The sequence below is a fragment of the Apteryx mantelli genome, chromosome 13 (assembly GCF_036417845.1).
Source record: "Apteryx mantelli isolate bAptMan1 chromosome 13, bAptMan1.hap1, whole genome shotgun sequence".
Taxonomy (NCBI): Eukaryota; Metazoa; Chordata; class Aves; order Apterygiformes; family Apterygidae; genus Apteryx; species Apteryx mantelli.
The window spans coordinates 15,773,778-15,792,097 of NC_089990.1; the positions used below are offsets into that span (position 1 = coordinate 15,773,778).

General features: G+C 38.6%; 1 protein-coding gene across 1 annotated transcript; it reads left to right on the plus strand.

The window, feature by feature from the left end:
• Window positions 1-1,165: 1,165 nt before the first annotated feature.
• Window positions 1,166-15,765, plus strand: FMR1NB (FMR1 neighbor). Its single transcript, XM_013946283.2, has 6 exons — window positions 1,166-1,191; window positions 4,049-4,126; window positions 7,589-7,702; window positions 9,316-9,453; window positions 11,898-11,994; window positions 15,418-15,765. The coding sequence occupies exons 2-6, from the start codon at window positions 4,051-4,053 to the stop codon at window positions 15,578-15,580; spliced, it is 588 nt and encodes a 195-aa protein (XP_013801737.2). The 5' UTR covers window positions 1,166-1,191; window positions 4,049-4,050; the 3' UTR covers window positions 15,581-15,765.
• Window positions 15,766-18,320: the final 2,555 nt, after the last annotated feature.

Genomic DNA, 18,320 nt, shown 5'->3' on the forward strand with positions numbered 1-18,320 from the left:
ATATGTTTTTATTAATGATGGTGGGAAGTTAAGATTTTTATAGTTGGTATAAAACCTAATCAAGAAAAGAATATTTTTAAATAGCTTGTTTGAAACAGATGAAAATCTTGTCTGTTTATGAGCATGAATTCAAAAAACAAATCAATTTAGTTTCTTGAGTACTGAAATTCTTTAAATGACTTAGTTACACATGAGTTTTTTCTGAAGTTTCTGTCTCTAATCTCAAACATAATTTTGTATACCATGTTTGGTTTTCTTTCAACAAGCCAGAAACAAAATTAAGTACTGCAATTATGATACTGAGCATAGACTCTGCGTTCTTCGTAGGAGCGCTTACTGTGAAAGATAACTGATTTTCCTGAACTGCAGCACCTTTCTCCTCAAAACTCTTCAGTAATTGAATATTAAAAGGAAATAGATTAATTAGCTTCTGAATAAGTATTCCTCAGTCACTTCAGGAACCCCGCTGTATGATTCTGGAAGCTGGCATTCTGTACTAATCTGCAAAAGCAAAGGTGGGTCTTAAATTTTTTTATCGTATATATTATTAAAGATTTTGTCCATTTCCAGAAACACTAAGATTCATAATGGAATACCTGTATTTAAAATAAATAAAAAGTTGATATTGATTTTGTTGGGTACTTAAAGTAACAAGGTAAAGTAGTAGTAGTTTTTGTAGTAGTGCGTAATAAGATTTTTTTCCCCCTCCCTCCTCTCCCCCACTTTCACTTAACAGTACTGCTAGTCAGTCTTCCCCAGCTGCATTCACAGCTATGAAAATCAAGATGGCTAGGAGAACTTTGATATTTTAACAGTGTAAGACAACTTTTTTATATGTATGTGATGAAAACTGAGGTCAGTCCTTTTAAGTCAGGTGTTCTGAATAGATACCTGTTTGATCTGCAGGGTTATTCCCCTTGCTAGAGTTGCACCAGCCTTGCTTAGATGTGGTGCAACTTTCACATCATGCTCTTGGACTATTTGTACCATTGAAATGGTTAGGTTTACTACTACAGCTCTCTGTTCTTAAGTAGCATGAGTCTTGCACATCAGCCTTTGGAGCTGGTGTCCATGTCGGGGGAGGAATCCTTTTCATAATCCTAAGAGTTTTTTTTTCAGATGTACCCCATGTCTGTCACTCCTGCTTGCATGGTTATGAAGATCATCCATCTTGAGCAATTTCTAATGGAGGTAAATACTGACTACTAAACCATGGATGTGAGCCAGTTGCTACTATTTCTCTCTCTTTTTTTTTTTCCTTACATTGTTTGAAGCCTGTTGTACAGGAATTCTTGAAGTAGTAACTACTGTCAGTCAAATGGTCAAGATTTGATCTTGTGTCCTTTGAGAGCTATGTGAAAGTAGATCATAAAAACAGCAACAATTACAGATTTATGTTTCTGCTGAGGTTCTTCATGTTGTTTGAAGGTTTGTGATTCAACAGACTTTGGCATATTTTTGCACTGGATATGAGAAACTCATTTCTAATAAAAGCAGTTTAAAACAAACAAAAAAAAAACACCCAACCCAACTTGAATATGGAGCATTGGCAGGGATGTTATCCCTATAAATGAATAGAAACATGACTGTTACAGAAATGGTGTAACTGGAAGAACTCTTTGGAGTTTGGGGGTCTAGTGGGTTTAGCTTAGGCCTCAGAAATAGACTACAGTTAAAGTAAGAGTCATCAGCCTTAAACTACAAAAACAATAAGTGATAAACAAAATGTGTGGACAGTTTTCTCTTATTCCCTGCAATCTGGAAAGTCCCATACTTGTACAGTCCCAGAAATGTATTACATCATATGCAGTGTTCCATGACAGAAATCAAAAAAATCTTAATTGCATGTTAAGTTAGATGCTTGTAAAATGGAGACTGTTTAGCTGTATTAGGTGTCTTTAAATATCTCCTCATTGATTGTATTGAGAGTTGTGGCATATAGTTTGTTCAGAAAGAAGCAATGAAATTGAGGCTGCCTGACTATCCTAGCAAACTAATGCTACCTACCAAATGTAGTCTAAACGACATCACCCTTCTTAACTCATTATTCATTAGTTAACTAAGATGGGGGGAAAAAAAAAAACATTTGCATGTATGAATTTTTTTTCAAGATCACTTGTCTGTTTAGACAGCTGTTGTGCTTAAGTTTTTTGTAAAACATGGTAAACTGCTTTAGGGAGCTAGATTGTTTTGAGAACTGCTGGGTTTTTTTGGTGACTGCATTTACTTTAGGTTTCTGTGGGTTTTTTCCTTTTTAACACTGTTCCTAATCCATCCAAAGAACATTCCATTAATAAATGGAATGAACATGTGTAAGAATGAAAAAGTCTTGTCTGACTATCCCTTTGCTTCCAGTGCAGGGATTTGTTTCAGGAACTGATGGAGTGACCCTCATTCAAGAATTAGTGTTGCACTTTACATGTGTGAGCCACTTCTCCGAGACCTCAGTGAAATGTTACCTGTCAGCTTACATACAATGAAATTATTGGGGAGTTCTAACTTATGTGCTCTGCCTAAACTTTGGCTGTTTTGAGGAGTGTATCAATGGACTGCAGTTTCTATTGCCTGATCTCCGCAATTGTTTTCTAGGTGGTGGTTCTGTTTTGCACAGTGAGCTGTGATAGAGAATAGGATAAACTCACGAGTTTTAACGTGAGGGATGGGAAGACTAACAGGCCTGTAACTTGGTCTTTGCCCTTTTGGGGGCTGAATTTCTCAGGAGTTAACTCAATGTGTGGCTTTTTTCCATTCCCTTAGATGATTGGTGCAGGTATCACATCGGTAGTGTTCACTGTGAGCGATGTCATGGGTAACAGGGAACCATTGTGACAGGCTTTCCTGTTTCTGTGTTCTGTCTTGCCTAACAAGTCTGTAGCTGCTGCACCCTGGATAGCCATAATCTTCCAGTTCCAGCAGTAGCAGAGAAGATAGCGAAAGGAGAAATATGTAAGGGGCAAAGCTAGAACCTTTAAATCTGTCTCGTTTCCCCCCTCTCAGGGAATGTTTCCTCCCTTCCCATTTCTCCTGGATGGCATTGCATTATAATAGGTTTCCTGAAAAACAAGTTTCACCTTTGCTCCTTCTGACCTGTCCTGTTAAGAAGTAATTTCACACTTAAATGCCAAAGGAAAGTTTTTCTGTGGGACAGAGAACATATTTGTATATTATTCTACAGAACAGGTATGTTCTAACTGCAGGAAAGTGTTCCACATTTAGCAGGAGTACAGAGAGAACAGCCCTTTCAAAGGACAGTATCTGTAAAATGCAGTCTTACTCCTCTCTGTACAGTGCTTAGGAAAATGGGATTCTGCTCCCTTACCAATACTAATCATTTAAAATAATCACTAGGTTTAAGCTGCCTTAATTAATAAATATATACATGGTAGTAATTGGAAAAGACCTTTTAAAGGTGACAGAAATGGGCAGCAGCCAGGCAAAATCAAATACAGCCACTGGCAAAGCAGTCTTCAGGAAACAGTTTTGGGGTATAAAAACCCGTCCCAACACCTGCTGTTAAGTTACTGTGAATGACTTTAGATAAAAATATTTTTAAAAATCTTAAGTATCCTTTTGAACCCTTTTTTTTAAAGTATTTTTTGCCCAAAGCATCTCATAGTCCTCTAGTGTTGGAAAGACTGAATAATTCAGTAAGCTAAATTAGATATGTCATAATTTTTCAAAGATTGTTGCTTCTTAAGTCCTGATTCTGGCCTTAAACCTGGACTAAAATACTTAGCTAAAAGTGATTACTCTTTTAACATGTCAAATAGCTAGCTCTGGGATACTTTAAAGGAAGCCATTTTTTGGCTAGTCTGTTTGAGGTGCCTCTCATTAAGTTCTCTTAAGTGGCTAATTTCTTCAAAATCAGTAATTATTGCCCAATTTTTTTTACTGGGTTTGGCCTCCTTTTTTAATGCATGAAGATGATGGCAGTCCTGCTCTGTGCAGCAGTCTTCTGTGATGTTTGTTATAAACAGTAAATACAAAGTAAAAAATAAGTTACTTATACACAACTACATATTCATTTTTACTACTGGTTTTATTGCAGTAATGCTGCAAGGAGTAACTGGCACTCATCTGTTGTGGAACTGTGTGATTCTGATGATGTTTCATAGCATCGGTTCAAGTGAGTATTGCAAGAAGAAGGTATTTCTGTAGAAGAAGCAAATAATTTTACTAGCAGGAATTTAAGGTTGCCACTTTGTCTTGGCTGTGATTGAAAAATATTGAAAAACGTTACCAAGAAGGATCATAGTCCTGAAAAATACAGGAAAGTTATGTTTTTCCTCAAAGCGTAGTCCCCATTTCCCTCTTTGCTCATCTGTGAGAGAAACACATGCTTGTTGTTCCATCCCTGGTAGTGCATCTTGTTTTTGTTTTACCTTGATTATAGATTTCCCGCCCCCCCCCCCCCACTTTGGACACCCCTCCTCCCCCCACCCCCACACCCCAGCCTACAGTTAAAAGTATTGCTGAAATCTGTAGAAGTTTGACATACTTACTCTAGCAGGTAGACTAAAATAGTTAACAAAGATTTCTGTCAGGCTGATAAGTTGCATTCACACCAGAAGTTTACTTCGGTCATCTGAAATTGCGGATAAAGGATCAGCCTATGCATTCAGCTTGCATTTGATCCTTTGCCTTGAGAAGGCAGACTTCGGAGGCAGCATTTTCAGGTCCTGGTAAAAGGCTGTCAGTTGATCCAAGAGTTACTGTAAAATGTTTCTGCAATATCTAGATGAATAAGCCATTCCACTTTCAGGGTGTGTTTGTGTGTCTGAGCTACACATATGGCACGTGTCTCTTTAAACCCTCATACAAGGGAGTAACATATAGGACAACCATGGTCCTCTTTTTAGATTCTTCTTACCAAATTGACTGCCAGATAACTCATCTCTTATGAACTTCCTTCAAAATCATTATAAAATCTTCAAAACTGTTTCTGTTGTTGTGCCTTGGCCACCAGGGACCATGACATAACTGTTAGTCTGAACTTTGGAGGTCTCATTTCTGTTAATGAGTTTCACATTCTCTATTTTGACATGCATTCAATTCTCCCTGCTCAGATACTACTTTTCCTCAAGGGAGTGCTATATAGCACAGAAGTTGTGCCCCAGGATGAACAGTGGATTTATACGCCTGGGGCTCTTGATGCTACTAGCTGAAGAATCATCTAAAAGACCAACAAGTTGTTCAATATCTTAGTTTCTGGTTAGGCCATGATCTCTTTCCTGTTGACAAAGAACTATAAAACTGTGAAATAGCTTTCAATAAACTCCATCACTAAAAGCTGTTAAATGAAGCTGTGATGGGGTGAGTTTCTTAGATAGAGGCGGAAAAAAAGGCAAGAAACAGCAACTAGGAATTTAATACCCGGGGTGAGCAGAGTTTTTTGTTTTTTCATTTGTGGGGGGGGGGGGTTCCTCTCCATTGTGGTATGGTTGACTGCTCGTGGAGTCCCACAGTGATTTACTCCTTTGCTTTAATGGAATCACGGAACGGTTGAGATTGGAAGGGACCTCTGGAGATCATCCAGTCTAAACCCCCCTGCTCAAGCAGAGTCACCTAGGGCAGGTTGCCCAGGATTGTGTCCAGATGGCTTTTGAATGTCTTCAAGGATGGAGACTCCACAACCTCTCTGGGCAACCTGTTCCAGTGCTCTGTCACCCTCACAGTAAAGAAGTTTTTCCTCATGTTCAGATGGAACTTGCCATGTTTCAGTTTGTGCTTGTTGCCTCTTGTCCTGTTGCTGGGCACCACTGAGAAGAGTCTGGCCCCATCCTCTTTACACCTTTCCTTCAGATACTTATACACATTGATAAGATAGCCCCTCTCAGTTGTTTCTTCTCCAGGCTGAAGAGTCCCAGCTCTCTCAGCCTTTCCTCATGAGAGATGCTCCAGTCCCTTAATCACCTTAGTAGCCCTCCACTGGACTCTCTCCAGCAGCTCCATGTCTCCCTTGTATTGGGGAGCCCAGAACTGGACACAGCACTCCAGATGTGGCCTCACCAGGGCTGAGTAGAGGGGGTGGATCACCTCCTTCAACCTGCTGGCAACGCTTCCACAGCCCAGGATACCATTGGCCTTCTTGGCCACAAGGACACATTGCTGGTTCGTGGTTAACTTGGTGTCCACCAGCACTCCCAGGTCCTTCTCCGCAGAGCTGCTTTCCAGCAGGTCAACCCCCAGCCTGTACTGGTGCATGGGGTTATTCCTCCCCAGGTGCAGAACCCTGCCCTTGCCTTTGTTGAACTTCATGAGGTTCCTCTCTGCCTAGTTCTCCAGCCTGTTGAGGTCCCTCTGACTGGCAGCACAGCCCTCTGGTGTATCGGCCACTCCTCCCAGTTTGGTATCATCAGCAAACTTGCTGAGGGTGCATTCTGCCCCTTCATCCAGGTCACTGATGAAGAAGTTGAACAAGACTAGACCCAGTACTGGCCCCTGGGGGCCAGGGGTCCTGTTGCTAGCTACAGGCTCCAACTAGACTCTGTGCCACTGATCACAACTCTCTAAGCTCTGCTGTTCAGCCAGTTCTCAATCCACCTAGCCTGCACTTCCTGAGCTTGCCTATGAGGATGTTATGGGAGACAGTGTCGAAAGCCTTATTAAAGTCAAGGTAGACAACATCCACTGCTCTCCCCTCATCTACCCAGCCAATCATCCCATCGTAAAATGCTATCAGGTTGGTTAAACACGAGTTCCCCTTGGTGAATCCGTGCTGGACTACTGATCAGCTTCTTGTCCTTCACATACAAGGAGATGACATCCAAGATGAGCTGCTCTCTCACCTTTCCAGGGATGGAGGTGAGGCTGACTGGCCTGTAGCTCCCTGGGTCCTCCTCCTTGCCCTTTTTGAAGACTTGGAGTGATATTTGCTTTCTTCCTGTCCTTAGGCACCTCTCCCAAAGATTAAAAGAAGTGTGTAGTGAGGCAACAAAACCAATTTATGCTACATTTTTTCAGGGGAATAAAAAAGGAAAGGTGATCGAGAAGTCCCAGGGCCACAAACCACTTGAGTTTGGGAAAATATCCTAGTATCTCAGTATTTTGGGGTTTTTTTTGCTCTTTCCTAGACAGCTATTATTGACCACTGTCTGAAACAGGGTACCAGGCTAGATGCACTGTTTGTTGTATCTGACAAACCCACTTCTTACTCTGTTCTCTTTTTCTGTGTTGGTTCTGGTCTGATCTTGATCTAAAAGAAAGACCAAAAGTTCTGCTCTCATATACCACAGAGAGAGGAAAAAAAAAAAATCGATATAAAATAGAGTTTTAATGTAATCTGTATCTGGTATGTGAACAATAGTGCTTTTTGTCTTGACAATTTCCAGCTGAAAGGATTCTTTAATATAATTTAAATTTCACAGCTTCTGTTCTTTACTCATTTTGGTTCATGAAGCAATTTGAAGTAATATAATTGAGTACAACAGAAAGACATTTATGTTTAACCTTGCTAGCCATCACTAGTCACAATTCATAATGACTATAAATGCCTTCATAATGAAAGATAATCAGTATGAAAATGTCATTGCATTTAATTAATTATGGATATTTTGATGGTAATGAGCTAATCATTATGAGCTTTCAGGTTTTGCATCACCAACTCAGCATGTTTTAGAAAAAAGTGAAGTGGCGCCCAGCAAATTTAAAGTGAAACTGAAAGATGCATCAGAAGCTCTTGTAAACTTCTTTGCTCCAATGAGTAAGTGTCATTTTTATTGCTGCAGCATTCTTTCTCTCTTTCCTTTTCTTCTGCTTCACCTCCAGCCCACACTTCCACTCATACCTGCCAACACTTAGTGTATTTGAAACCCTCCATCCGATATTGTAAAACTTGGTAGATTTCATAAAAGTGGTTTTGTTAAATTCCCGTTTGGAACAAATACAGATTTGTAATTTGCTTCCATTGCATTACTGCCATCCTACAAAACCTTTTATTCTGAGTGAGGTGCTTGTGCTAGAAATGCTGGACACTTTGGGGTGGGATTCACCTTGTGTACCTTTGCTGCATCTGATCTGAGCTAGTTTTCTAGATTACCTCTATAAGCACAGGAAGGAAAGAGCAATTCAGCACATCCTAAATGGAAGAAGGATTTTGCCCCATAGTGATCCCATTCTCTCACTTCTCATTGGTTAAAGAGGGATGCAGCTTAGATTATACTGCTCACCTTTTAGACTGCTGAAGATAAATGAGAACTATGTTATTTCAGAAAACTATGGAGAAGGAAATAGCAATGGAATGTGTTTGCTAATTTTGATATAAAAGATAATATCCATGAATGCGGAAAGGGCTTGGTATATACAAAGGCTGTAAGCCTGGTTCCATAATTAGATCACAGATAAATAGAAGGAAAAACAGAGAAGCCAGTCTTCCCTTGGTATATTGTTGCATTACATTAGTAAAAGCAATGGAGATGCACTGATTTTTATCACCTAGCCCTAAGTAAATGAAGAGTTCTTATCGAGTGCCTGGTCCTACATTTAATTAAATGAGTTTGGACTTTGACTACCAGTTGTGTCTATGATAAAAATGAGATTGAGAATGCAACCAAACTCAGAGTCTGGTTGGAACTAAATGATGTTTCACAACTTTTGTAAAAATGTCACATAAGAGATGTGATACCAGATTTTACAGGAAGTCACAGATTATATATGATATCTACTTATAATTATGTTATACACTTAGACCCTTCTCACAGAGTATTTCATGATTCCCAGTAAATCTGTTATTAAATAGCAATTTAAAAATATGTATTTAAATATTATTTTATCCAGCTGGACTGGATGTCTTAGGTTTTGTTACTACCAGCTGAAAACTAGCTGCTTGTAGAAATACGCAATTAGTGCCAAATGGAGACATAGGTAGTTGCAATATATTGTGTGCTGAGTCCTTCAAAAAACTGAGAAATTTTAAATTGTCTCAAGTTTTGTTGTTGGTGATTTTTGGTTTTGGGTTTTTTTTTTGTTTTTTAAACAAGAAACAGTCCAATTATAAAACAGTTTTTCTTTCCTGGTTATTTTGCAAACCTAAAAACAAAAATGTGGCACAACAATGTTTAGATTCTGTTTTATTAATATGTTACTGACACAAAACCAGTTATGAGTATGTTTTATGACATGATTTTAGCTTTTCTCTTAATTTTAATATAAAGATGATCAATTAGTTTTTATGAAAGAACATGCATGAAAGTCAGTGATGCTGCTTTCTGGGAGACTTAATCTATCAAAATATCCTAGCAGCATCAAAATGATAACTTCCTTTTATTTGTTTGGTCTTTAGAATGGAAATCTTACATTTTATTTCTTTTGTTAAAGCGTGCCGTCACAAAGACAAGCAAGCCTTAATTCCTTGTCGTGTAGGAGAGAACATTAACACAACAGAATGCTTGGAAAATAAATGTTGTCCTTCCAAAACCAGCCATGAACTGAAATGTTATACCCCGTTTAAAGACAGTAAGTATAACTGTGTAAATTGTTGCTTCTCAGCCAAATGCTTCTTCTGGTCAGACAATGTGATTTTTCACTTCTGTTTTTTCCCTTAGTTTTTCAGGTCACCACTCTCTTCAAAGTGAGTGAAAACTTGCATTTATTTCTACATACGTTTTAACACTGAAAACAGCTCATTGATACAAAATGTTGCGTTAACTTGCCAACCTCAGCACAAGCAAAGAATGTATGATGCAATACAACTAAGTATAGTTGCATACATTAGTACAAAGAATGTAGCGAGGCTTTATTTGTGGGAAGGAGGTTTTAATCTAAGAAAGTAGTGACTCTGTGAAAGTGCTATGAAGAGAAGCTGAACTCGGGGACCGAAGAGGAGACTAAATGGTGATCTAATAGATACTGAAAACTGTTTGAAGGGTGGTTACTAAGATGATGGAGCCAAACTTTTCTTGGTAGTGACAGGCAATGTAAAGGGGAATGGCTGATTATTGATGCTTGGGAGATTCAGCCAGGGCATTAGGGGGAAAAAAAAGTAGGAGGGTGGTGCAACTCTAGACCAAGTCATCAGAGAGGTGGTAGATTCTCCATTCTTGGAGGCGTTCAGGACTTGGCTAGAAAAAGATATGGCTCACTTGACCTAGTGTTGGTGGTAGTTCTGCTTCAGACAGGAAGTTGGACCTGCAGAGGTCCCTTACAACCAAAATTTCTATGATTCTGTGTCCTTAAATTCTAGCCTTAGCATTATATTTTTCTTTCCTTTTTTCTTATTTTTTTTTCCTTTGAGCATAGGCTTACTGTGGATGAGTTTTCCATTTCACTTATGGAAGAATATAACCATCTATTGTTATTCACCCACCTTTGTACATAATTCTGTGGTAAACTCTGCTTTACTAAAAGGGTTGAATCAAATCTTTTTTTTTTTGTCATAATCTTTTTATGTTTGTACAGCTTTATAGAAACAGCTGTTGCTTTTCACTGTGAAGGTTTTCCAACAAACTGAAAGATGCAGAAAGTTAGAGGCTTTTATTAGACACAATCTCATGGCTCTCTATCACATACAATGTCAAAATATTAGAATGATTTGGGGAGATTTGTCATAGAATTAAATAGGAACAGAACCGAGCACTAAATATGTTACTTCATTTTTTTCCAACATAGCAATTCCTGTTATATTGTATCTTACTTCACCAACCGTTGAGCCTTCTCAGACAAAGGTGATCTTGCCTAACATGGTAGTTAGTAAAAAGAAACCATAAGTATAACCTGGTGGTCTAGGTCTTCAGCTGATGGAATTCAGTGTACCTCCATGGTCTTCAGAGTTGATATCCAATTTTCAGGAAGAACTGACTTAACATGAATATGAAACCCAAAGGGAATATTTGTAACCTAACATCTATTATTCACTTTCCACTTATCTACACTTGCTCAGAAGCAAGGCGAGGTCAGGACCAAACTTTAAAATTTTTTTTGTTTCCATATTTCGAAACCACATTTCAGCACATTTCATGCTAGGACAGCCATTGCTGTTACATTAGTTTTGATAGAAGAAAGTCCCATTCAGCATGAGGCCATCAGAATTTGTCCATTAGTTAAGGGCATACTGTAGAAAAAAAGTATTTTAATAGTATTTAGTCCACAATTGGACTTTTATGTTATGTGTAAAAGACACTTCTGTAGCAAGAAGAAAAGCTTTGCAGTGAAAATTGCAGCTCTTTTGCTCATTTTAAGACATACACTCAAGCAAATGTTAAATATGGTTATTCAGCTGAAACTGCTTGATTTCTCATTTCAGTTAAGCTTTTATTGTTTGGAAGTAACCATCAAAGGCCGACTATTTTTCCAAATTATCTGTTCATAGATTAATTAGCTACCTTAATGCTCCAGGATGTACAACATATGTCCAAAGAAAATACACAGACTTGTTGCCCTGGGAGCACATGCTGTTTGCCTCATAGCAATCTGTTGACAAAAAAGAAGCACTTAACAGACATCAGGCTCATGGCACTTGAATTTCCATAAAATGGTCCTAGGCTGCATGCTAGAATGGTTCTTGATCTGGGAGTTTTGTCTTTGACTTTAGTAGGAATAAAATGAGGCTTTAAAAGAATGCTGCAAAAGTTACAAACTGAAAAAGACACCTAGTGTTCACCTGCATGATTTTTGTCTCCATTTTTTAAGATGCTTTTAAAAGAGACTGATTTTCCTGCCCTGGGCTTAATCAAACACCAGTTGCTTCTGAAACTAACCAAATACATGGGCTGCTTGAACTCAGGTCAAATTTAAGACCTGATCTTTCTCATCTGAGCTCTTTTCTAACACCTGTTTTATTCCATTGTGTTGCTGGCTTAAATACATGTATGTCTGTCTTAGAGACTAATCTCTGACATCTGTACCTCAGTGTATACCTCAGGATCATTCATAACTAACACAAACTTCTACTGATTCTGCAGATCTGCAGCTGACATTTCGATTGTTTGTGCTTGGAGCAGGAGGATTTTTTATTTTGGGGTGTCTACCATTTTGTTGCTGTGCCTGTTTGCGGAGGAGGTAAGAATTAGTGTATGATCAGATCAAATTCAAGATGCACTGTTTCTAAACACAGAAAATTTGGACAACTGACATGTTTAAAATCGGTGAGGGGAGAAAAGGTTAGAAAAAAGGCAAGAAACTAAGATGCAGGGATCAAAAATGAGTCCTTTTATTTTGAAGCTACATAAAATGTAGAGTCAATATGGCTTGAGTAAAAAAAAGATGCGTGTTTAATACCCAGTAGTCATTCCAAAGACTCAGCTATAAGGAACTTGAACTTGATCCTGCAACTGTCTGCTTGGGAAGTCACATGTAAAACTTGAAGGCAGACTGGCTTCAGATTAACAAAGAAATCTGCACATTAAGCTCTGAGTGGGGCTTGAACAGTGGTGTCTAGGCTTGAGTTGAGCTCTGTGAGAAGTGGATCCTATCCTGGGCAAATATGCTGAGGTGTGGAAGACAAGGTTTTTTTGCTCCCTTGCTTCTGCAGTTTTCTTCCACCCACTCTCCACCCTTGCTTCCCACCAAAGACTAAATCTTCTTCCGTATCTTTCTGTACATCCATGTGTGTTAAAGCACTTTGTCTCTATTTCTTCCCTCTTTGGCAGTAAGGTGATACCGTCAACTACCAGTTGTGAGCAAAAAGGTAGCAAATGAGACTAAGACCAAATGAAGACAAGGCAGTCTGTAACACTGCACACTTCATACCCCATGGTGTAGCAAAGCACACAGCCTATCCTGTTCTATCCAGAATAGGTTTTTAGGACACAGTGACCTGAGTGCAAAGAAAATCCAGAATATCAGTAAAGAAGAGGAGGAACAATTTGGGGAAAAGGTCATCTCACTTTGTAACATAAGGTTAAACAGAAACAAATGAGAAAACTTCCTGCCACTTGCCTTATCTCTCAAAATCGCAGAGAGAATCGAGACAAAATCTGTTCTTTCACCACTGCCATGGAAGGTACTTGTACAAAAGCGCAACATTACTTACAGTAAACAATTCTCACTGCTGCACAGGAAATGACGTGTGCAACCAGGAATTACCTGAAATATAATAGGGAACAAATGAATGAGAAAAAACTGTGTAAAGAAGAACAAGCAGAAGTGTGTTTCTCCATGGGATATACCTGGAATTATTCAGTAAGACACAGCACTGAACAATAATAAATCAGTAGGCTTGAAAAGAGTGAGAAAGACGGGCTAGGAGCATATGGAGAAAAGTGAATGAATTATCTGTAATGCTGCTAATGTGCAGTGGGTTTTTGATGTGTGAGGCACATTAAAGCCTGTGAATGCAATGAAAGCAGTATAGTGTTTGACATTACTAAGAGTTTTAGCATGTGTATATGCTCTTTTGATAATGGGGAAGAATGTAAGGTCCACAATATCAAAATCATTAAGATGGAATGTATTGACGTAGTTGTACTCTATTTTTCTAAGGTGATAGTTCATATTGACTAGCTAATGCTGTAATTTGGTTAATATGACAGAATTTTTTTTCCCTGAAGGTTTTGTTTTTCCCCAAGTGTTAAACTTTTGCTATACTAAGATATTAGCTGTGTGGGATCATGTACATGTGCATGCATACACCCGTACACTTTACTAATGTGGCTGCTTAGCAGATGGCCACTTGCTATGGAGTTCCACATTTAGACAAAACCTGCTGTGCAGATCTCCACATTACATCTTACACTGTGCTTGGCAGCTGATGTTCAGCATACAGATAGCCTCACTGAGTCATCAGTGACTCTGAAAACAGGAGGCAAAGAATTAGCATGAAATTATCATAAATCTTTTGGAAAATGAATTAATATATATTCATTTTGAGAGAATTCGCATTAATGTTTAAATGATCATTTTTGTGTTTTTTCATAGCTAGTGAAACCAGGAATATTGCTGTTCTTCTATGACATGTTTTTTGGTTTGTTTTTTTTTAGTGCAGTGATTAACCAGATGCTAAATGGTTTTAATTTCCAGCATCGTATATTTGTATTCTAGGAAAGAAGCAATCCTATAACATAGTAACTTCAATTGAGTTTTACGAGTTTTAGAGACTTGATAGAGGATATGGCTTTGAAAAGCATTCCTTTAATGAGCCTAAGACCTTCTATCTAGAAGGAAATTCTGTTGCTTTCGTTAGTAATATTGTATGTATGTATATATATATTGTATGCATTGCATATATGTATTGTAGTAACATTGTGTGATGAACCTAAGTGCGATGTCAAAACTGTACTGCAAAGAACATGCTCAAAAGTAAGGATTATTCTGTAGAACTGTCAAAAAATGTGACGGTTTCTGCTGATGAAATTTGGGACAACTGGTGAGTTGCACTGTGTTTCTTCTAGAATAAATTCCAACATTTCTCATAATAGTCTGTAAAGAACCAGTCCAAAGCCAGGCTACCAGCCGTGGAAGGGCTTTGCAGGCATTTGTGCCATGTAGCTAGAGATGGGTGACTGCCTACTCAAGATGCCCAGGACTAAAATAGTAAAGGTAATTCCATGATGTGGCCAAACTATAAGGGTTACTGTCATCATTTGTTATTGGCTACTTTCAGCATTTAGCTAGTTGCAGCTAAGAGCATCTATATGTAGGAGCCTGGAAAGCCTGTAAAATTGATAGAGGGAGCTGTTTATTTCCTTTCTGCAGGTTGAGTACTTGAGTACAACCTTACTCTGAGTACTCTTCCCTTTGCCGCACTTTAATCAGTACTAGTAATTGTCAGTCAGTGAAGCTTTGTTACTTTACTTCCTTACTGATGAACTCCGTGTTTTGCATTCTCTCCATAGAATTTTTCATGCAGGAAGCAGAATCTACATGCATTAATTCTACCCATTCCCTGCGAATCACCAGCTCTTGTGTGCTGTCACCATAATGTCTCTCTTCCTGAGCTCCGTTGTCCTTTGATTTTGTTACGTCCATCGCTATGTTATCTTACCTTCTTTCTCTCACTGTTTTGTCAGTGTCTTGTCTTCATTAATCGCCCCATGCCAGGATGAGTAGGATAAGACACCAATGGGTAGGAAAACATAGAGGTACACATAACTGGTGCTGTATTTGAATAGTATTGTGTAGATTTTTAAATGTGTTTAAAACAAGTGTAAAAGAGAGAAGCCTTCATTTCATTCTGCTGAATTTCTAGTACAGTTGTGAGAAGCAGGCCACAGATTTTGGTTGACTGGCTCCTAGGGAATTCTGTGGTCACAGTTGTATTGCTAAGAATCACCAAGTCTGCTTAAACTCGAGAAGAAAGTGTAAGAGATGGGAAATGCTTATCCAAATGCTTTTCCTAGCCTCAATCTGTATTCTAGTGATGAAATCTTGTGATGTAGCTTTTCCCTTTTCTTCACTGGAGCTAGGATTTCATGGCTAAAGTGTAGGTGAAAATTCTTCCTTTGGAAATCAGTCAATTTCTGCTGTTGTTTTAATATGTTGCAGTCAATGTTTCAATCCTTTACGAAGTGCAAGTAAAGAAGTAGAACAAATTGTGCAGAAGAAAAGAGCACATAGTGAAAATAATCATGGCTTTTTATCGGATTTACTTAAGAAAAACTCCAAGGGCCATAAGAGCAAGAAAAAAGGTAAACTAAACTATTCTTGAAGTATTCTTTTGTCCTTTCAGTTTAGTATTGTTGTTTTAACGTCAATTCTATATAAAGTACTAGACGTATACAATCCTAAATATTTGTTGGCCCCCAGTCTGGCAGACTTTGTCAAAAGGCCCTGTTTATCAGGGATCACCCTCAGTTTCAGTTATGGGAGACGTAATGAGTACAAGAATTTGATTCCTGTCCTGAGATGCTGAATGGCACCAGAGCAATCTGTGGCCAGTATTAATTTGGCAAAAATGTAAACAAGTCCTTAAAACTAATTAGACCCATGTTTAGGTTTTTTTTTTTTCTTCTTTTTTGGTGTAGAGGAACATTCAGCTGATCTCGAAGACCTCAAGCAGGACAAGGACACCAGGCTTACTTGAGTATGCCCTGGAGCGTGAGGTGTTTTTTCTAGTGTCAAATGAATATAACATTATCACTCTTTGATAATGCTATTGATTTTTGCATTAAGAAGTTCTTCTTAGTTCTTCATACTCACACCATATCTTCTGTAAAAGACTAGTAATGCTAAATTGCTTTTGGCAATTCCTGAATGCTGAAGCCAGTCTTTTATTATTAATATAGAATACCAGTGGAGGGCAACTAAGGATACCAGTTAAGTGACTGTCCTAGTTAATAGGTCAGTCTTAGAATATTGTCTGGATTAAGAGAAGGTAGTTGTCATTCATTAAATCAGCAGTGAGTGGCAGGCTTGCTTTGCATCAGTATTGGATGCCACCGCAGCAGGGTGGTACTACTCCTAATGAGGTGAATGGCTAATCCTTTACCAGGCTGCAGAGGATTCAGGCAATCTGTTGGGCAGTTGCTTTAGAGATATACTTACAGAATGTCAATAGAAATCAGTATTACCCATAATGATGCAATCACTGGTTCTTTTTCTTTGGGTCTGTGAAATCCATGTAGCATAATTTTCAAGAATTAGAACTGGGAGGAATGGAGCTTTGCTCCTAACCTAGAGAATAAATATTATGAGTGATTCTTAGAAACTCTGTACTTGCAGGATTCCCCATTTAATAAAATTTTGTCTTAGTTACATCAATCCTAAAATAGGCATCACTTAAAACCCAAGTGTAATAGGGGCAGAGTATCTCTCATGAAATTGTCAGAGAAGTTACTGGTGGTCAAATATAACTATATGCAGAAGCTTTCGAGCTCGACATTGCAATCATTGCCAGTACCATCATATCAGAGATGATTTAAGTATTAATTTTGTAAGCAAAAGATTCTGTGATGTTTTTGATGTGGAGGAGCAGAATGATGGAGACTGAATAAGGCTGTTTGCCTTCCAAATCTGATGTGTGTTTGCTGGTGCTTGATGTTATTTTTATGAATTGTGAAGTGTGTCTATAGGCATTTTGACAAAGATGAAAACAATTTCCTGCTACATGAATTTGGGGGCAATGTCACAGCTGAAATGTGCATGTGACAAACCACATAGATCCTCATGGCTGATGGTGATTATAGAGAAAGAGTTGTGCTCTGGAGAAAGTTAGGCTTTCATATGGTGCTTCATGATTTTGATTGAAGGGTAATAAATTCCTTTTGTTTACATGTCATTGACAGCACAGCTGCTTTCAATATTGTGTAACATTCTGACAAAGGGAGACATGCTGTTGAAACAACTGTATTTAACAGTAAGCAATCAATGCATCTGCAGTAACGGTGGCAGCATCAGACAAAAATGAGCATAAGCAAAATATATGCACTGTAAGAGGAGAAGGGAAGATAAGACACAGCGAGACTTATGTTACCCCTACTGAGGGAATAGTCAAGAGCACAGTGCATTGACTAGGCCCTGCCCCTTTTCATGTAGCAGTGTCATTGTAAAGGTGTTCTGAAAAGCCAGAAGTTTTGCATTTTGATTGGGGAAGTCAAAACCTCTCATTTAAATCTTAAATTCTATACTAATTTGACAGTTCATTGGATCGATAGCTGTACAGCATTGGTATTGCATAATAACTGCTGGCTGTGCCAAAAATGTCATAATGTCTGTTTCATTACTGAGGGTCAGGATTGTCACCTTAAGGTTACATCGCTGATATTCACAGGTCTGAGAATGATGGTATCTATATTGATTTCATCACATAAAAGCAGACGTTTTGATCGGCTGCTTTTTTCTACTAGTCAATACTCAGTGAATTAAAAGTTTGACTACTCTTATTTCTGTATAATCTATCTGATTATGATTTTATCTTTTTGGTTTTGATCTCCTTGACCCCAGTGTACTACAGACCAATTTCAATGTGGGGTTAATCCAGACCTACCTGGAACATATGTTTTCCCAAGTGCCTAAGCTGCTGGTATATAACTTGTGTACCAAGCTGCATGTTTCTGAGCCAAACTCAGTTTCCCTTTGTCTGTTCTATCCTTTCGAACAACTAGATTAGGGACCAGGTCAGCTAGGAGAAGCATAAGCATCCCTACAAGGCCCCCAGGGCCCCCAGAGCCTTTGTGGTTAGTGACAGAAGCTGTCTTGCACTGCATGCTGTTTCTCAGCTAGCTTTGTGGGCCAGGCCAGCAGAAGAGACCTTCCACCTTCCAGTCCCAGAGAGACCTTCAGTACTAACATCAGGGACCACAAGATGGTGCTGCAGGAAAACATTTTTCCCTCAGTGGTTTTGGTTTCCGGAGAACTTTATTGATTTTTACCTTTTACAGTGTGGTTCATCAAGTCACAAGAAGGCAGATACTGTACAACAGAGCAGTGGTCACTCTGTAAAAAAGACA

Coding starts and splice junctions, on each gene's coding strand:
- FMR1NB (XM_013946283.2), top strand. CDS start 4,051: ATGCTGCAAGGAGTAACTGGCACTCATCTGTTGTGGAACTGTGTGATT. Junction 4,127..7,588: donor GTTTCATAGCATCGGTTCAA/GTGAGTATTGCA, acceptor ATGAGCTTTCAG/GTTTTGCATCACCAACTCAG. Junction 9,454..11,897: donor TTATACCCCGTTTAAAGACA/GTAAGTATAACT, acceptor CTGATTCTGCAG/ATCTGCAGCTGACATTTCGA.